General features: G+C 42.5%; 1 protein-coding gene across 6 annotated transcripts in view; it reads right to left on the bottom strand.

The window, feature by feature from the left end:
• The window catches only part of KLHDC1 (kelch domain containing 1), a 54,743-nt gene that overhangs the window by 36,904 nt on the left and 471 nt on the right, over positions 1-17,368 (bottom strand). For 4 of the 6 annotated variants that reach the window (XR_012645870.1, XM_074996162.1, XM_074996164.1 and 1 more), the window contains exons 2-5: positions 15,677-15,747; positions 14,462-14,579; positions 9,817-9,935; positions 1,565-1,643 (exon numbers count right to left, since the gene is read on the bottom strand). Coding sequence is in view for 5 of the 6 variants with exons in the window: in XM_074996162.1 (XP_074852263.1) it covers positions 1,565-1,643; positions 9,817-9,935; positions 14,462-14,579; positions 15,677-15,747 (387 nt within the window). In the remaining variant the exon portion in view is untranslated. Of the gene's footprint in view, positions 1-1,564; positions 1,644-9,816; positions 9,936-14,461; positions 14,580-15,676; positions 15,748-16,495; positions 17,195-17,368 lie in introns of those variants that run through there. The other 2 variants (XM_074996165.1, XM_074996166.1) reach the window with 2 other exon arrangements.

Here is a 17,368-nt window from a genome sequence, read left to right as displayed (position 1 = left end):
TGACATTTCTCATGTGTACAAGTTGAATGTGTGCTAGACAGTACAGTGCACATTTCTGTATGCTTACTTTTTATTCTGTTGCACTGTATTCAAACTTATGTTTTTATTATCACTATGGTGCTCCAGTCATGGGTGGGTCCAAACCATGGGTGTTCTCGGATAACAGATCTCTGGATGAAGGAGGTTCAAGTGTAATGTGCTACACGAACCTAAGTGGTATCTTGTCCTAGGTGTCTTATGGTAAAATTATTTACTTTGGCTAAATTAAGGGGAGATATTTGTGGACAGAGCTGAGAAGCTACAAATTTTCTGCTTTTGAAGAACTGAATGCTACAACTTTTAGTAAGTGGAAGCATCTAATTTGAACAGAGCTATTTCACTTTTTCTACTTTAACAGCACTTTGTCCTAGTTTACCTGGGGGATTCCAGCCTGGGGTATTCACAATAAAATATAAATTGAAATCACAAATGATTATTTCAAGATTCAAGCCCAGGTTACTTTTGGTACAATCTAAGCGCCACAAACTGAAGAACAGTCTAATATCAAATGGCTGCAGTACAAAATGATTACTTTACATGTCTGTTGAGATTATTGTAATCAGTATGGTAAATCTAGTTCTAAATTATGAGCAATACAACAAAAAATACAACAGTTTTCAAAAAGTGAAATAACATTTTTTCAATTATCCATACATTTAAAACAACTTATCATTAATCTCCCACTTTAAAAAAAAAAAGTTCAATGATCTAAAACTCAGCATATAAAATGTAAAGTCAAAAGTACCTTTTGTGAAATATTCTTGAAGTAAGCAAAAATGAGCATAAAATGGAAGTCACTTTACTGTCTACTTTCCATTTGAAGCTCCATTTTGCTCACTTGTGGGGTCATTAAAGCTCCATAACAACAGATATTGGAAACTTTGCCCCACTAATATCGTGAGAGGACTTATTTGAAGATAGAAAAATGTTCAAACAAAAGTCAATGTTAATATGCCAAAACTTTTCATTGTGAAGCATATCTACATAATTATTGCTTGATGAAATCCTCGCTTCATAAGCTCAGAGTCAATGGGAAATTTGCTATTGATTTCAATGAGACCAGAATTTCACACTCTAAGTTTCTTGTCTTTTTTATTTTTTAAATGGATCATGACCCAGAGTTTTCCTAGGTCAAATCCTGCTCTAACAAGAGGCATTTACATTAACTTCAGTCCCTGTCCATCACTCTCCTCTGGAGAACCACCACAATAACCTCCATTTACCATCAAAATATTGCCCAGAGACGCTACCTGTTACACAGACGTCAGCTTCTATTATTTATAGCCTACCCAGGTGTTGTAAAACCCTATATATTTCTCTCTCTCTCTCTCTCTCTCTCTCTCACACACACACACATACACACACACACACACACACACACAGCTTTCAATGGTGTTACATTTCCTTATTCCACAACTGAATCTGACTCCTTGTTCTAGTAGCTTCTTTAATAATTTTCTTGTGTTTTATAATACTTTTCAACCACCAAAAGGAACTATTTATTTGAAACAGTAAAAAATCTTACCCAAAATGCATCATGAACATCAAAACAATCACTCAGTTCATTGTACTTCCTACATCCATAACCACCAAAATATATTAACCTGGAAGAACAAAAAGAAAACTATTGACCTTGTACTTAATTTAATTTTTAATATGATATTTTGGTAAGATGTAGTATTTAATTTTTATTTTATCAGAAAAATCAGTTTCTCTACTGTTAATCTTTACATAGTATTTTTTTTTCTTTACACATTTACTGTATATCGTTAACATACTTTGTGTTGCTACACACAAAAATAAGTATGCCTGATAGGAAGCCATACAAACAAGGAAAGGAAATTAAGCTATATGCTCTACTCTCTACACACAAAAACTTACCACACCTCACTATTACAAAAAACACTACTCACCATGTAACAAACCTTTTCACCCTTCTGCACACACACCTCTACCAGATTACATTTTATTCACCACTGGTGGCTGTGAACATTTGGTGTTGAAATTCATTGTTTTAGGAAATTGCAGTTTGGTAATAGTTTTGTACAGAAACGAGATTATGCCTACGTCTACGCTAGCCAAAAACTTCGAAATGGCCATCCGAATGGCCATTTTGAAGTTTACTAATGAAGCGCTGAAATACATATTCAGCGCCTCATTAGCATGCGCGCGGTCGCAGCACTTCGAAATTTATGCAGCTCACTGCCACGCAGCTTGTCCAGATGGGGCAGGGCTCCTTTTCAAAAGGACCCCGGCTACTTTGAAGTCCCCTTATTCCCACCTGCTCATAGGAATAAGGGGACTTCAAAGTAGCCGGGGTCCTTTTGAAAAGGAGCCCCATCTGGACAAGCTGCGCGGTGGCGAGCTGCGTCAATTTTGAAGTGCTGCAGCCGCCCGCATGCTAATGAGGTGCTGAATATGTCTTTCAGCACTTCATTAGTAAACTATGAATTGAATGGCCATTTTGAAGTTTTTGGCTAGTGTAGACACGGCCTACGAGGGATGATGGAAGATAGCACACCTAAAGAAATCAGAGCTACAGCAGCTTTCTGCATATTTCTTGCTTACAGTGAAATCTTCTAACACATATTCATCTTCAGTCTCTGAAGACTAATGGCAAATTTTCAAAACGGAGCGCAGTTTGCCCCCAAATACATATATTTAACGAAAATGTTGACTTAGGCTACATCTCCACTATGATATAAATTCTAACTTAAGGAAGTTAGTGACATTTTAATATTGAACTATCTTCACTGTGAATACCATCAGCTCGAATTAGGGAACATTAATAGCAATATAATAATATTGTCGGAACTCGCAGGGTATAGTGTGAAGTTCAAATTTAAAATTTCAAATAAAGGCCAGTGTGAAGGCACCATGTCTTAAAACCAAATTTATTAGCCTCCAGAAGTGCCCTGTATATATCCCACAAAGCTATGTGGTTATCCGCCAGGTATGGCCACTTCCGTCTCCCCTGCTCTCCAGGTGCACAGGAAGGAGCTCACAGGAAGCCCATGAGTTTGAATGTGAATTCATCAGCACCCAGGTCTGAAAATATAAAGGGTGCACACAATAAAAAATTCTTTTGCCCATCGCATTGCACCACATCGGTAGCCATCTCCTTCAATCATGAGCACTCAGGGTAGTGATCCGCCTAGTAGTTATCAGTCTTGAAAGAGAGGTCCAGTGTGGAGCCATCAGGAGATTCTGGATTTTTTTGAAGTTTGGGGAGAAGAATCAGTGGCGAGCAGACTTGGGGTGTTCAAGAGAAACGTGTGTATATATATGATAAGATCTCACAGTTGATAATTGCCAGAGGTTACTCCCGTGACTCTATGCAATGCTGGGTGAAGCTGAAAGAACTCTGGCAGCCCAATCACAGAGTCTGGGAAGCCAACCAGCAGCCCAGGTCACCTCCACAGACCTGTCTCTATTATGAACAGCTGCATGTGCTTCTTGGGGGGGACTTCACCACTTCATTCACTCTTCATTACAGCAGTTGTGGAGGCCCTGTTGTGGAATCCAGGGTAAGCCAAGAGGAACTGGGGGTCAGAAGAAAGAGGCCAATGGAGAGAAGGATGGAGACAACCAACAGGGGCCTGAGGAAATTCTTCACGACAGCCCAAAGCTCTTGTGGAACCGGTCCCCGCTATACTAGTCCTCAGCTGTTTTGCTGAGTATTTTTTTCTGAATGCTTAGAAGCAGGTTGCAGGCAGGTACAGATATAGGCATAGGTTCGGGTACAAGTTTTCTATGGATCTGTCCCCTCAGAACGGTGTGTTAATATTTCTGGGGATGAAGCACTTCTCCTTTTTGGAGATCTCCTGGAAGGCCTCATCCAGGCACTCTTGTATATTTGCACCAGGTTTTTGGGCAGGCTTGACTTATTGCTGCTTCCACAGTAGCACGCATTGCCACACCAGGCAACCAGACAGTGATCTGGTGTTAAGGCACCACACAGCATTGTGGCAAATTTTCCAGGCTTGTGGTCACACAAGATGAGCAGCTCTTCTTTGTCGACATCTGTTAATTTTAGGAGGGTGGTATTTTCTATGGCAAACTAAAAAAGCATGGGAATTTGGATTGGATTTTTTTTTTTTTGCAATGCTTCCTGCCCTTTTACGTTTCCATGGAGTGCATTGCCACACTATGTGGCTGGTGCGCGTTCTGTATCCCATCCCCCACATGGCTGGCAGACTCGCCAGGCCTTCTCCCCTCCTATTCTGCGGCCCCCACCCCGCATTTTTTTTCCACTTCACTGGACTTTCACTTCACACGTCCATGTGGCTGGACTCGAACCCTCCCCACTCACCGTGTGGCTGCTGGGCTCTGCAGACCCTGCTACCGCAAACTGGCATGTGCAGCACAAGTGGGTTTGCCCTCCTTTACTTGTACTTTTTTCCCTGCTGAGGGCTGCTAGAGTGAGCATCAAGAAACATTTTTACCCTGATCCAGCAGATGCATGGGAAATCTCCCCCTTCCCCAGCATTTTTTTTCCATTTTACTAGGATCTCTTTGCACCCAGTTGTCCATGCAACTGGAATCGAACACTTACCCCTCACCACACAGCTGCCAGGTTCTGCAGGCCTTGTTCCTTGTGGAAGATTGCTCCAGGAGTGTCCGAAAAACTTTTTCCCCTGCTCCAGGACACCAGACGGCTTCCCTTTCTTTGCATACCTCCTACCCAGCCCGGAAAGAGGACAATGGCTTACCATGTCCACAATGACATTTTTTGGATAAATTATGGTAAATGACGGCTTGTGCAATGCACACTTTGAATCCCATCCTTAATAAGCCTTAAACAGCCTTGCAAAAACAAACTACCCCGATAGTAGAGACAGAGGCCTACTCATTCCATGGGTAAGTACTTAGTGTAAATTGTATCTCAGTTTTGACCTTCACTTTCCAGCTGGCACACCCAACATGGGAGACAGGGCAAGGAAGCACAAAACGTCCAAGTAGGATCTGATTCTGCAACACACTGAGTGGCCTGAAGCAGAAACCAGTGACATGAAAAGGGACACAGCACAGTGGTGTCAGAGAATATGCTTGACTTCCAGAGACCAAGCAGCAAACCAGAAGAAGGACGCAGCAAAGCTCATAATGGCAGTGAGCAACCAAACGCGGGCCTGTGCTCCATGCTTGAGCTGCAGAGGAGCCCCCAGTGCAGCAGTTGGGAGTGCCCTGAAGAAAGGCCACCTACTCCCCGTTGTCGCAGTCTGCAACCACGGGGAGGGAGGGCGAGGAGAACCTGCCGCTATAGCCCCAAGGGCCACTGCAAAAGGCTAGTCCACCACTCTTGACAATGCTGTTTTTCTGTGCTGCTTAAACCTCTCCTCCCTCCAAAATAAACACTCTTTTGAGCTTGGTGTGATTTTTGGCATGCGTGAGTGGTAGGGTGCACAAATCATTGCGGGGAATTGGGTGGGGTGGAGAGGACTGAAAGCACAGCTGCCCAGTGCTATGCCAAAATCTGCAGAGGACTTGTGGCAGAGGCACCCAAACAAGAGGGGTGCAGAGGGCAGAAAGCACAGCTACCCACTGCTATGCGAAGGTCCCCAGAGGACTCGTGGGAGAGGCACCTGCCTTTTTTTTTTAAGGAAAATAACCCTCCTTCTACATCCATTCTTCTGCTGGCAAATTAACCCCCCTTCCACCAAGTAAAAGCATTTTTTGTGTGTAAAACATGGTCTGATTTACTGGTTCACGTTTGGTGGGGAGCACAAATCAGTTTGGTGAATGGAGGCTGGTTGTTATTACAAAGGAGAAATACATTGCTATCAAGTGCATGGCAGATTATTCAGGAAGCTATGCTTTAAAGTATCCCTTATTGCTGCTGCCTCTAAATGGTTATGGGTGAATGGCCGTGTAGGAGGTGAAGGTAAGCCCTGCCCATGATCTCACCCTCAGTATTCCACATGGATGGGAAACTTTCCCACCAGAATTCACAAATATTATGCAAAATAATGCATGCTGTAATCACAGTGGGCACATTAGTTTCATAAAGGCCCAAATGAGTCAACAGGCATCTGAACCTCACTTTGAAACGGTCACAGGTGCATTCAACCACCTCTCTGCGCATGTTGAGTCTTTGATTGAAGTTTTTTCTTGCTGCAGTAGAGGGCTCCTGTGTAGGGTTTCATAAGGCAAGGGAGCAGAGGATAAGCGTGATCACCCCGTATTACAATAGGCATCTCCACGTCACCAATCTTGATTTTCTGGTCTGGGAAAACAGTTCCATCCATGAGCTTCCTATACAGCCCAGAATTTCTCAAGATGCGCCTCATAAACCTTCCCTAACCATCCCATGTTGATGTCAGTGAAACGACCTTTGTGATCTACCAACATCTGCAAAACCATGGAAAAATACCCCTTTCTGTCTATATACTCAGAGGCCAGGTGGGCCATGATGGGGATGTGCATGCCATCTATTGCCCACCACAGCTAGGAAATCACTGGTCAGCAAAGCCATCCAATATGGCCTGTACATCTCTCAGGGTCACTGTCTTCCTGAGGAGACACCAACAGATTGCAGAGGCTACATTTGCATCACTACAGCCCCCACTGTAGATCTGCCCACCTCAAACTGATATGCCACTGACCAGTAACTGTCAAGCATTGCATACTTCCGCAGAGATATTGCCATTTGCTTCTGAACTATTAAAGCCATCCTCATTCTTGTATTGCTGCGCGTCAGGGCAGGGGTTGGCACATCACAAACTTCCATAAAAGTGGACTTGCACATGCAAAAGTTCTGTACCCACTGCTGATCATCCCAGGACTCCAAAACGATGTGGTCCCATCAGTGTATGCTGGTCTCAAGAGTCGTGTATGCTGGTCTCAAGAGTCCAAAACCACTGCTCCACTATCAGCATTACATTCAGAGCAGCCAGGATTTGTGAGTTCTTGAACTGCAGTCAAGCGATTTCCTCCTCATAATCGTCATTATCACCCTCAACCATCATTTCACATTCTAATCGACAGAAAACTTGTGCAACAATCCGTGAAGTTGCCATAATGGTGTATGCAATGACTAGAAGCATATGAGCATCCATGCTTGCGCTATTGCTGTAATGGGGAAAATGGTGCAATCTCCTGTTCATTTTCACACAGTTACTGGGTGTTTTGCATTCTGCGACAGTGTTTTGCATTCTGGGATAGTGGCATCAAACACCCACAAACATCCACAAGACACCAAGGCTAAGGCTCTGTGGGACATGATCCCACAATGCATTGCCTTATCCAAGTTCAACTGGGTGAGCAATGGGGAGAAATGGAGGGTAGAATTTCCAGGAGGTTTTTGGACATAAATTTGAATTCATAAGAATGAGGTTAAAAATCAAACTTATTAAAAGTTGGATTTGTCTCGTAGTGCAGACGTAGCCTTTGTCACATAGTTCTGCCTGAAATGGGTGGATTTTCATTCTGTACATAAACTAAACTTAACTCTATGGATTAATTCCTGCTCTTGACAACCATTGTATCAACAGCTAAAAGAGAGGTGCATGTCTGCATACATGTTTATACATCTTTCAGCTAATTCACAGTTTCACAACCAAACTGAAGTACTGAGTACGCAGTTGTTTTTGATTTTGTCACTCCTGGCAGGACCTGGGAGTCCTCAAATCAATAAAAGAATAAAATAAATAACTGGTTTATTTTGTTCACTATATATTGTGTAACTCTTATTTGTTTACAATAGCTTTACAGCAAATAGTCCATATACACCACTGAATTATTTCTCAATGACCAATTCAACCACCACACATGCCTGTCAGGCTTAATGTAAAAATTCTGTTTAGATTTTACATTTGTTTTTAGTTTAAGTTTAAATATTTTAAAGTGCTGTTACAAACAATTTTGCTAACTATGGTAAGTAGCATTTGCAATACAAACAAATAGCTTGTATTCTCAATTTCACTCTTTATACCAGAGAGTTATTCATTTAAATACTCTTTCTTATTGTCAATATTTCTGCAAACAAAAATAATTTGAAATTATATCAAATTTAACAATGCTGTAGCATAATCTATGTAATCACACAGGAACTAGTGGGGTTCCGCAGGGGTCTGTTTTAGGACCGGTTCTGTTCAATATCTTCATTAACGATTTAGATATTGACATAGAAAGTACACTTAAGTTTGCAGATGATACCAAGTTGGGAGGGGTTGCATCTTCTTTGGAGAATAGGGTCATAATTCAAAAAGATCTGGATAAACTGGAGAAATGGGCTGAGGTAAACAGGATGAAGTTTAATAAGGACAAATGCAAAGTGCTCCACTTAGGAAGGAACAATCAGCGTCACACATACAGAATGGGAAAGGACTGCCTAGGAATGAGTACAGCAGAAAGGGATCTAGGGGTTATAGTGGACAAGCTAAATATGAGTCAACAGTGTGATGCTGTTGCGAAAAAGGCAAACATGATTCTAGGACACATTAACAGGTGTGTTGTGAACAAGACACAAGAAGTCATTCTCCTGCTCTACTCTGAGTTGGTTAGGCCTCAGCTGGAGTATTGTGTCCAGTTCTGGGCACCGCAGTTCAGGAAGGATGTGGAGAAACTGGAGAGGGTCCAGAGTAGAGCAACAAGAATGATCAAAGGTCTAGAGAACATGACCTATGAAGAAAGGCTGAAAGAACTGGGCTTGTTTAGTTTGGAAAAGAGAAGATTGAGGGGGGACATGATAGCAGTTTTCAGGTATCTAAAAGGGTGTCATAAGGCAGAGGGAGTGAACTTGTTCTTCCTTGCCTCTGAGGATAGAACAAGAGGCAATGGACTGAAATTGCAGCAGAGGAGGTTCAGGTTGGACACTACGAAAAAGTTCCTAACTGTCAGGGGCTACGTCTACACGTGCCCCAAACTTCGAAATGGCCATGCAAATGGCCATTTCGAAGTTTACTAATGAAGCGCTGAAATGCATATTCAGCGCTTCATTAGCATGCGGGCGGCAGCAGCACTTCGAAATTGACGTGCCTTGCCGCCGCGCGGCACATCCAGATGGGGCTCCTTTTCGAAAGGGCCCCGCCTATTTCGAAGTCCCCTTATTCCCATGAGCTCATGGGAATAAGGGGACTTCGAAGTAGGTGGCTTCCTTTCGAAAAGGAGCCCTGTCTGGACGTGCCGCGCGGCGGCAAGGCACATCAATTTCAAAGCGCTGCTGCCGCCCACATGCTAATGAAGCGCTGAATATGCATTTCAGCGCTTCATCAGTAAACTTCGAAATGGCCATTTCGAAGTTTGGGGCACGTGTAGACACGGCCAGGGTGATCAAACACTGGAACGAATTGCCAAGGGAGGTGGTAGAATCTCCATCACTGGAGATATTTAAGAAGAGGTTAGATAGATGGCTTTCAGGGATGGTCTAGAAAGTGCCTGGTCCTGCCATGAGGGCAGGGGGCTGGACTCGATGGCCTCTCGAGGTCCCTTCCAGTCCTACTCTTCTATGATTCTATGATTCTAATGAAAAATTCAATAAATTAACCTTAACACCAATTTAATACATCATCAGTAAATAAAAAGTAATATTTAGCTTCTGAATAATGTCTCACATCCAAGGATCTCAAAGCACTTCACAAAAATAATGAAATCTCAAAACATCTCTATAAATTATGGCTGATAATTATAATTATTCCAATTTCACAGGTGAAAGAGAGAAATTAGGAGATTTGTCCAAGTTCAGCTAGAAAGTCAGTCCAAAATGGACTTCGAGTTCTGTAACTGTAACACTATTTCCCTTTGATTTAGTAGGTATTAAAAATACTCTTGATGTACTACCTGTCCTTATACACCCAGCAGGAAAGCTTGTCACGTGGTGTTGGAGGTTGACCTTTAAAGTCTGTAATTTTTTTCCATGTATAGGTTCCATTTCTTGTTCTCAAATTAACATAATACATCTTAGAAGAAAAATTGTAATATTTTAGTATGAAGTAAATGATTATGAAGAATCAAACACAAAGCTGTAACATATATGCGCCTACAAAGAGCCAAAGAACTAACATTTTTGTATAAAATATCTGACTGCAATTGTAATGGTCATTATAATAACAGATTAATCAGTGAACCAATCACAAGAAAAATGTAGGAAGGAGCAGCAAAATCTCCCCTTCTTGGCTTTGCTAATGCCCTTAAGGTGAAACTCTGTTCCTGTTGAAATCAGTAAGAATTTTGCCAGTGAGTTCATGAGTACCACTAGTTCACCTGTTAGTTCAACTAACCGGCAGCACTTCTTCCTCAACCTAGTTAGGTTCTGTGTACAATGAACTTACAATCAATACTGCCTGTGGACAGAGCATTAGATTGAGACAAACTATCAAACTTATTTCACTTGTTTTTTAATCTGTACTGAAATTCTACTTACCATTTCATTAATCCAATGAATTCACAATTTTTTCCATTTTATTCCTTATTAATATTTAATTACTTGAAGTCAACCAAGAAACTAGTATTCATACGTTAATGTGAAAAAGTTACTCAGTCTGTGCTGTAACAAGTTCCTCCTAGCAGTTTGAGGGTAAAATTGTTGAAGCGCTCAAATTGCGTATACCAGTTGCCAAATTTTTTGTTACAGGCTGCAGCAAAGATGGACTAGACTATAGTGGCAGACCACAGCCTGTAGGCTGCAAGGACTTGGTGGAAGGCAGATATACTGGATGGTGGGCTAATGCTTTTCTGTTCCTCAGTTAAGTCCAATTAGGGCAGGGAGCTGGGTCATTAGGAGTCAGCCACAGCTGAGCTAAGCAGCATCTGTGGCCAGCTGAGGCCTCTGGACTTCATATAAAAAGCTTCCCCCTAGGCAGCAGGGGGAAGGAGTTGGAGGGTGCACAGCGGGGAGAAGGCTAGAGCAGAGAAGAGTGGAGAAGAGCAGCGCAAGAAGGTACCAAGGGGAAGTAGTGGTCGAAGTGGCCCAGGGTGAGTTCGCTATGTTGGGGTGGGGCAAGAGCCCCGCTAGCTGCCTCTTTCTCTGGGACCCTGGGCTGGAGTCCAGCGTAGTGGGTGGGTCTGGACTTCTCCCACCCTTCCCCAGAGGGCTACCTTGCTGGAACAGCAAAAACCTGCCAGGGGGCCTATTTTGCCCCCACACAGGACTTGCCCGTAGTGAGAATGGCTCGCTTAGCGGAGACCCCTGCCTCTGGAAAGACCTGGGCAGTTAAAGGGTCACCATGAGTCTTTGAGGCACACCAGGTAACTGCCAGGAAGCGCAGGAACCCCTAGGGGGCTGTCAGGGGAATTTGTCACACTATCTTACAAGTCTCTGAAATGATGAGCTGGAATGAAGGCAAATGGATCTCCACCTGCTGCACAGTACGTTATAAGTACTTCCACAAAGAGTCACTGCACATTCCGTCCGCGCTGTGTTTAGCTTCCACCCTGGTTCAGATCGTGCTCTAGAGTACAGCTGGGGACATTTGTGGTTCTTTCAAGTTGAAAAGAGTTAGATCTGAGGATACCACCATTTGTGAAATATCATCTTGAGGAGGGTGGGGTTAATATCTCATTTGTGTTTTTCCAAGAAGTGAAGGCTGATATTGTCCAGCATGGTATTTTGGGAGCCTGGAAGATGGGACTTGGTTGTGGTTATGTTGTGGCAAATACACCAGTTCTATAGTTTGAGGGCTTCAGTGCACAGGGAATGAGTCCAGGTACCCTTGTTGGTGGATGTAGAACATGCATACGACATTGCCTGTGAGAACGGATATTGTATTGTTTTGAATTCATGGTAGGAAGAGGTGGCATGCATTCCATGCCACATAGAGTTCTACGAGGTTCATGTTTGAATGCTGAATTTGGGGGTCTGCAAGAGGCTTTAAAATACCTTGTCACTATAAGCTTCTGTTCAAAAACTCTTCAATGTCCCAGATTCCCTGACCTTGGATTGGTATTGCCACCACTCAAATGCAAAAACCCGTTTGAGAACCCATGAAGGTACATTCGGGTATTCCTTCCTGTGGGGACCTTCACACTCTTTAACCCTCCCTCTGGAGAAAAATTTAATTTCTCTTAATAGTTGGCTGTGCAGTGTTAGGCACATACACACACAACGTCCTCCCTTCTAGAACACAGGGGTCAGATCATGGTTTTAAAATGGTGATTTTTAGTAACAAAAGAAAGAAAACACACTTGGTGACACATTACCTGGTTGCTAGGTGTTACAAAGCAACTGAAGAAAAAAAAATGGGCAAAAATTAAAAAAGAGAATCACTTCTCTGGGATGCAATGTAGAAGTTACAGTGAAAGGGGAAAGTTATGTGTGCTCAGCACAGAGAAGTCCAACAAACCCCATATTAAAGAAAATAGCCTAGGTGAGCGCCCCACCCTATAAGGGAGGCATCCATGGTAACAACACATGCTTGAGGATCATGTCAGCAAGTTTCAAGGCTCTGCTCACTAGTACAGCAAAGCGAGTACATAGGGTGGAAGCATAAGTCTCTTGCTCAGCCTGTGATGGACAACTGTATATTATGTAGCAAGCCAACTCTAAAGGCAGCACATTTGAAGTCTGGTATATTTCACCACATAGGATATAGGTGCCATGCATCCTTAGATTCAGAGGGAAGTCCTAACCATAGTGTAAGGGTTGTGTTCAACTGCAGTTATGAATGTTATCAGTGTACTGAATCTGTGTAGGGGAAATATTATTCTAGTTTATGTGGAGTTTAGGAGCACTCCTATGAACTCTAGGGTTTGCAAGGGCTCCAAGGTCAATTTCTGTGCTGACCTGGAGGCCAAGGCTTTAGAAGAGGTCCATTGTTGTGTGCACCATGGAAACCAGTCTCCCCTCTCCAACACTGGAATAACAATGGTGAGAGTGACCATTTTGAATTCACAGCTGCATAAAAATTTGTTCAGCTTTCTGAGCTCTAGAATTGATCTCGATCCTCCGTTTTTTGTTTTTTCTTTTGAGTGAGAAAATAGTGCGAGTAGAATCTCTTTCTCCAATAGGGGAACAGAACTGCCTCCAAAGCATCTATTTGAAGAGGTGATATATTTCTAATTGTAAGAGATGCTCATGAGAGGAGTTCCTGAAGTGGGATGGGAAGGGGGGGAGGTAGAGAGGAATGGGACAGAATATTGCTATAGTATCATCTCTAATGCCCACTGATCTGTTGTTATATTGGCTTGTGTTGTAGAGCAGTAGTAGACAACAGACAAATAGGTAGTCGTGTGAGGCCGTTATTGGTGGTGACATGAAGATATCATTCAGACCTTTGACGAAATGTTCAAAATTGCAGTTTAGTGGTAGAGGGCTCAGCTGTTCCGCCTTGTGCATGCAATGTTTGGCATCTTTGAGAATGTTATTTTGATGTTTGGTCAAATGGTCGTTGATTTTCCCTGTGAAAGGAGGTGTCATGAGATCACTGGTAGGGTGTGTAATGGCATCTCTTGTTTGGTCTGTAGGTGCTCAGGGCGTACAGTGTGGCTCAAGAGTCCTACACCATATGAAGGATCTCATCTGTGGATTTCCCTCAGGCACTGGGCACAAGAAAAGTGTCTGTCAAGAGACTGGCAGGGTGTCTCAACAAATGTTACATTTTTTGATGTTGGGAGAGCCTGGAATGATGACCACTGCTACACTATGTAGTAATTTGTGGGTTTGACTAGGAAGAGAGTCTGAAGGAAAAATATTTTTTAAGTAGGGAAGTTAGAGTTATGGTTAAGTGAAGGGAATAACTAATTTCAAGTTTAACCAGTTTTCACTGCCTTTTTGTTTTGATAGTATATAGACTAAAACGGCTCTCTCTGTTACTAATTTTAAGGCTGTTTTCTCCAATTTTATCATGATGGAATCAGCACTGCAGGGGGCCGCGTCTGCTGCCGAGGATGGTAGAGAAAGAACTGAAGGGACAGTGTCACCTATGTGAAAAAAGTGGTTGCCAACAGCACCCCCAGGCAACATGTATGAATGCACAAAGCAGCAAAGCACTGCTTGGAAAAATCTCCAATCACTGTTGTGTGGACACACCGACACCTACAGTGGAGAACCTGCAGGGACAGCACTCTTAGAAGAATATCTAGTTATTAAATGACTAACCTAGAAAGACAAAAGCCATGTGCCCACTAAAGAGCAAAGAAAAAAGCAATAACTCTGAGGTAAGTGTAATTATAGGTGCAAATATATTTTCCCCACAGAAAAATCATTAATTCTAGAAACATTAGCAAACTTGAGAAGTAAAAATCAAAATATACTGGGCATTATTTTGCAGTCTTAACTCAGTCAAAACTCACTGCAGTCAGTACGAATTGCAGACATTCAGAGGGACTTAAAAAAATCAGATTTACAAATTAAAGTTTTCTAAGAATAAAATCAAAATGTCACCCTTTGATTTTCCCACTAGTAATGCAAGCTTAAATGTGTTAAATGAAATTCTTCATTAATAATCAATTGATTAAAATACACTCCAGAATTAAAAGATTACAATACCCGATTACTGTATCCCTTGTCATCAAATCCACCAAATATATACAGCTTCCCATTAATGCATGCTCCACAACTTCCTGACATAGAGGTAGGTAGCTCTCCTTCCATTTGATGCATTGTCCTGCCATTCAGTAAATATATTAAAGATTTCATTATTTTGCTCCCAAACAAATCAAAATATATCAAAAGCAAAGTAGTACTAGTAGGAGATATAACAGGATGGGGAAGACAGTTGTTCTGGGGGAGGGCACATCAGCAGTCTGGTCAGTACTATCAGGCATGTTCAGAGAACATAGAATCTTTGCTGTCAAGCTCTATCAAGTCTCCATTGAGCATGTGCAAAGTTTTTCAAATGTTTTTTAATAGGCCATACTTGAATGGATGTTCATGGGGATGGCAAAAGCACATCCCTGAAATAAAAGTCACCTCTTGCCATATTTCAAGTCCTTGATGCAAAATGTGGAGCATTTCAAAGATAAAGGCTCAATCATTTTTTAAATTGGGCAAAACAGTGTATTTTTCCCTTTACTTATTCTGAAACAGCTTAACCCGTTTCGGCTGAAATTTAAAATGTTATAGATATCTCAGACACCCCGCACGGAAAATTTCAGACTACATAGCTAAAGTTTGGCAAAATTATGAACAAAAAAAGCAGGCTCTGGTAACAGGACATATTACGCAAACTTAATAATTGGCATTGCTATAAGACTTACCTCCTCAAAATGCATAAATACAATTTGAGGTAAAACTTAAATAGTATATTGATAGTGATGTGTCTGATCTGAATCTAATTTAAACATTTAAAATACTTTACCCCTGCATACATATTTCTAATATAACTAATAACAGAAAGAAAATAAATCTGAAATGGATCAAATACCCTAATTCTGTTGTACTTAATATTCATTTTAGCATAAATATTAATTAAGCCAGTATACATACATAAGTGGGTTTTTAAACATGTCTTAAACTGTGTGTAAAAACTTAACATTTGAAACATACCTTCAAATAAACAACCATGATAGCATAGGTATTTTTGTATCTGAAGAAACTTTTCAAACATATGGACACTAAATGAATACAGGCTATTTAAGCAGCCCAGAGATATGAAACAGAACTCATATGTATCTGAAATAAATATTTTTACCAGGAGGTAATAATACTTGGATGTAAATAGTACATTTTGCAAAATCATTAACTATAAATAAAATAGCTTACCATAATCCACTTTCAATTTCATAGAGCCATAGCTCATCATTAGGCAAATACACTTCATTTTCTTCAATTGACTAAAACAAAAATGCAAAATATTTAATCAGCTATGTATCATGAGTCATTACAATTCCAAAATAATCGAATTACGTGCTACTTACGAACAAGTCACAAAAGCAACACAAAATCCTTTTGTTCAGTGTGTGCTCTCTAATAGTTTTAACTGGGATAACTCAACAGCTCTACTATATTATATTTAACATTGTAAGTTCAAAACATTTCTATTTTGAAGCATTATAAATCATTAGAATATTTAACCAGCGTTGTTTGGGTGCTTAATTCAAGTAAGTTTTGTTTTTCTTTATTTAAATAATTCTTCTGGGGTGAGTACGAAGATGAGGTGTTCAGTATGCAGACTGCTTCAGGGAGAGAGGACAACCCGAGCCCTTTCTCACTGCAGCAGCTGGGGTCAGGTGTAAGCAGGCACAGCTAGGGGAGGGATGTATGTCCCCCGGCCGGGTAACAGACACACAGACAAACTGTCTGAAATATATAGTAGTAGATAGCCGTCCTTTTCTCCACCCTTGCCCCCTGCTGCCCCAAGGGGACTATAGCCGTCCCAGTCCCCATCTTTGGCCATTTACTGCTCTCCCTCTAGTCACTCTGCAGTATAATTATCACTCCTACCAGACCCCCCTTTTCCATTTTATGAGACACAATCAAAGTCCAGGCACATCCCATTGTCCTTGCCCAACTTAAGAAAGGTAAGGCCTTAGTTATGATAAAAGAAAGCTGCATACAAAATTTGGGGGTCCCAGCTCTTACTTTTTTAGTACAGGGGTCAGCAGCCTTTCCAAGACAGAGTGCTCAAATTTGATCCTTTGACCTCCAGGTATGGTTCCGGTGCCCATGATACTTTCAAAAGTCATTAACAATCCTACTTACAACAGCTTCATTAATAAATAAATTAAGTTGCAAAACTCTATTGTTCAGGGGGTGCTTGATAGCATTAGCTGGTCTTTTATTAAAGCATAGGCGGCAGCGCTTTGGCTTTGAGCAAGCTCCAACCGCACGGGCTTAGCTGAGCTCCCACCTTGCCTGATGAAAATTGCCTCACATGCCCCTCGTGGCACCTGTCCTGGGGGGGGGTTGCTGCCCCTGCTCTAATACATTTGTTAGTCTCTAAAGGTGTCACAGGCCTGCTGGTTATTTGATCGGGTACCGCGGGCGGAAGAAGAGGCGGCTGGGGGCAGATGGGTATGAGGAGTCCCGCCCGGAGCAGTTGGTAAATGCGACTGGGTGGACAGCAGCCAAGAGAGCATGTTTCCTAAGGAAGGCGGCCTTCCCCGCAAACCTGCGGGGCCAGCCGGCGGTGCGTGCTGGGAGGGGTGTTCAGAAAGGAAAGCTGCAGCCGGGACGCTTGGGGTGTGCGCCAGCTTCACTGGGCCACGGGCGGGGCCGCGGAGGGCAACGGGGAGCGAAAACCCCCACACTCCTACTGCCCTAGTCCTGGACGCCCCTGGAGCGCTGAGGCGGCGCGCGCCCCTCCCGCTCGGCCAGGCGGCCGTTACGGTCGTTGGGAATCGCACCCAGCAACCCGAGCGTTCCCCAACCCCCGCTCCCGCCCCGGCCCACCAATCAGCGTCTGAGGCCTGCACACGCCCCCACCCGTGGGGGGGGGGGGGGAGTTACCGCCCG

This window comes from Carettochelys insculpta, chromosome 6 (genome assembly GCF_033958435.1).
Source record: "Carettochelys insculpta isolate YL-2023 chromosome 6, ASM3395843v1, whole genome shotgun sequence".
Taxonomy (NCBI): domain Eukaryota; kingdom Metazoa; phylum Chordata; order Testudines; family Carettochelyidae; genus Carettochelys; species Carettochelys insculpta.
This window is presented reverse-complemented; position numbering and strand designations above follow the sequence as displayed.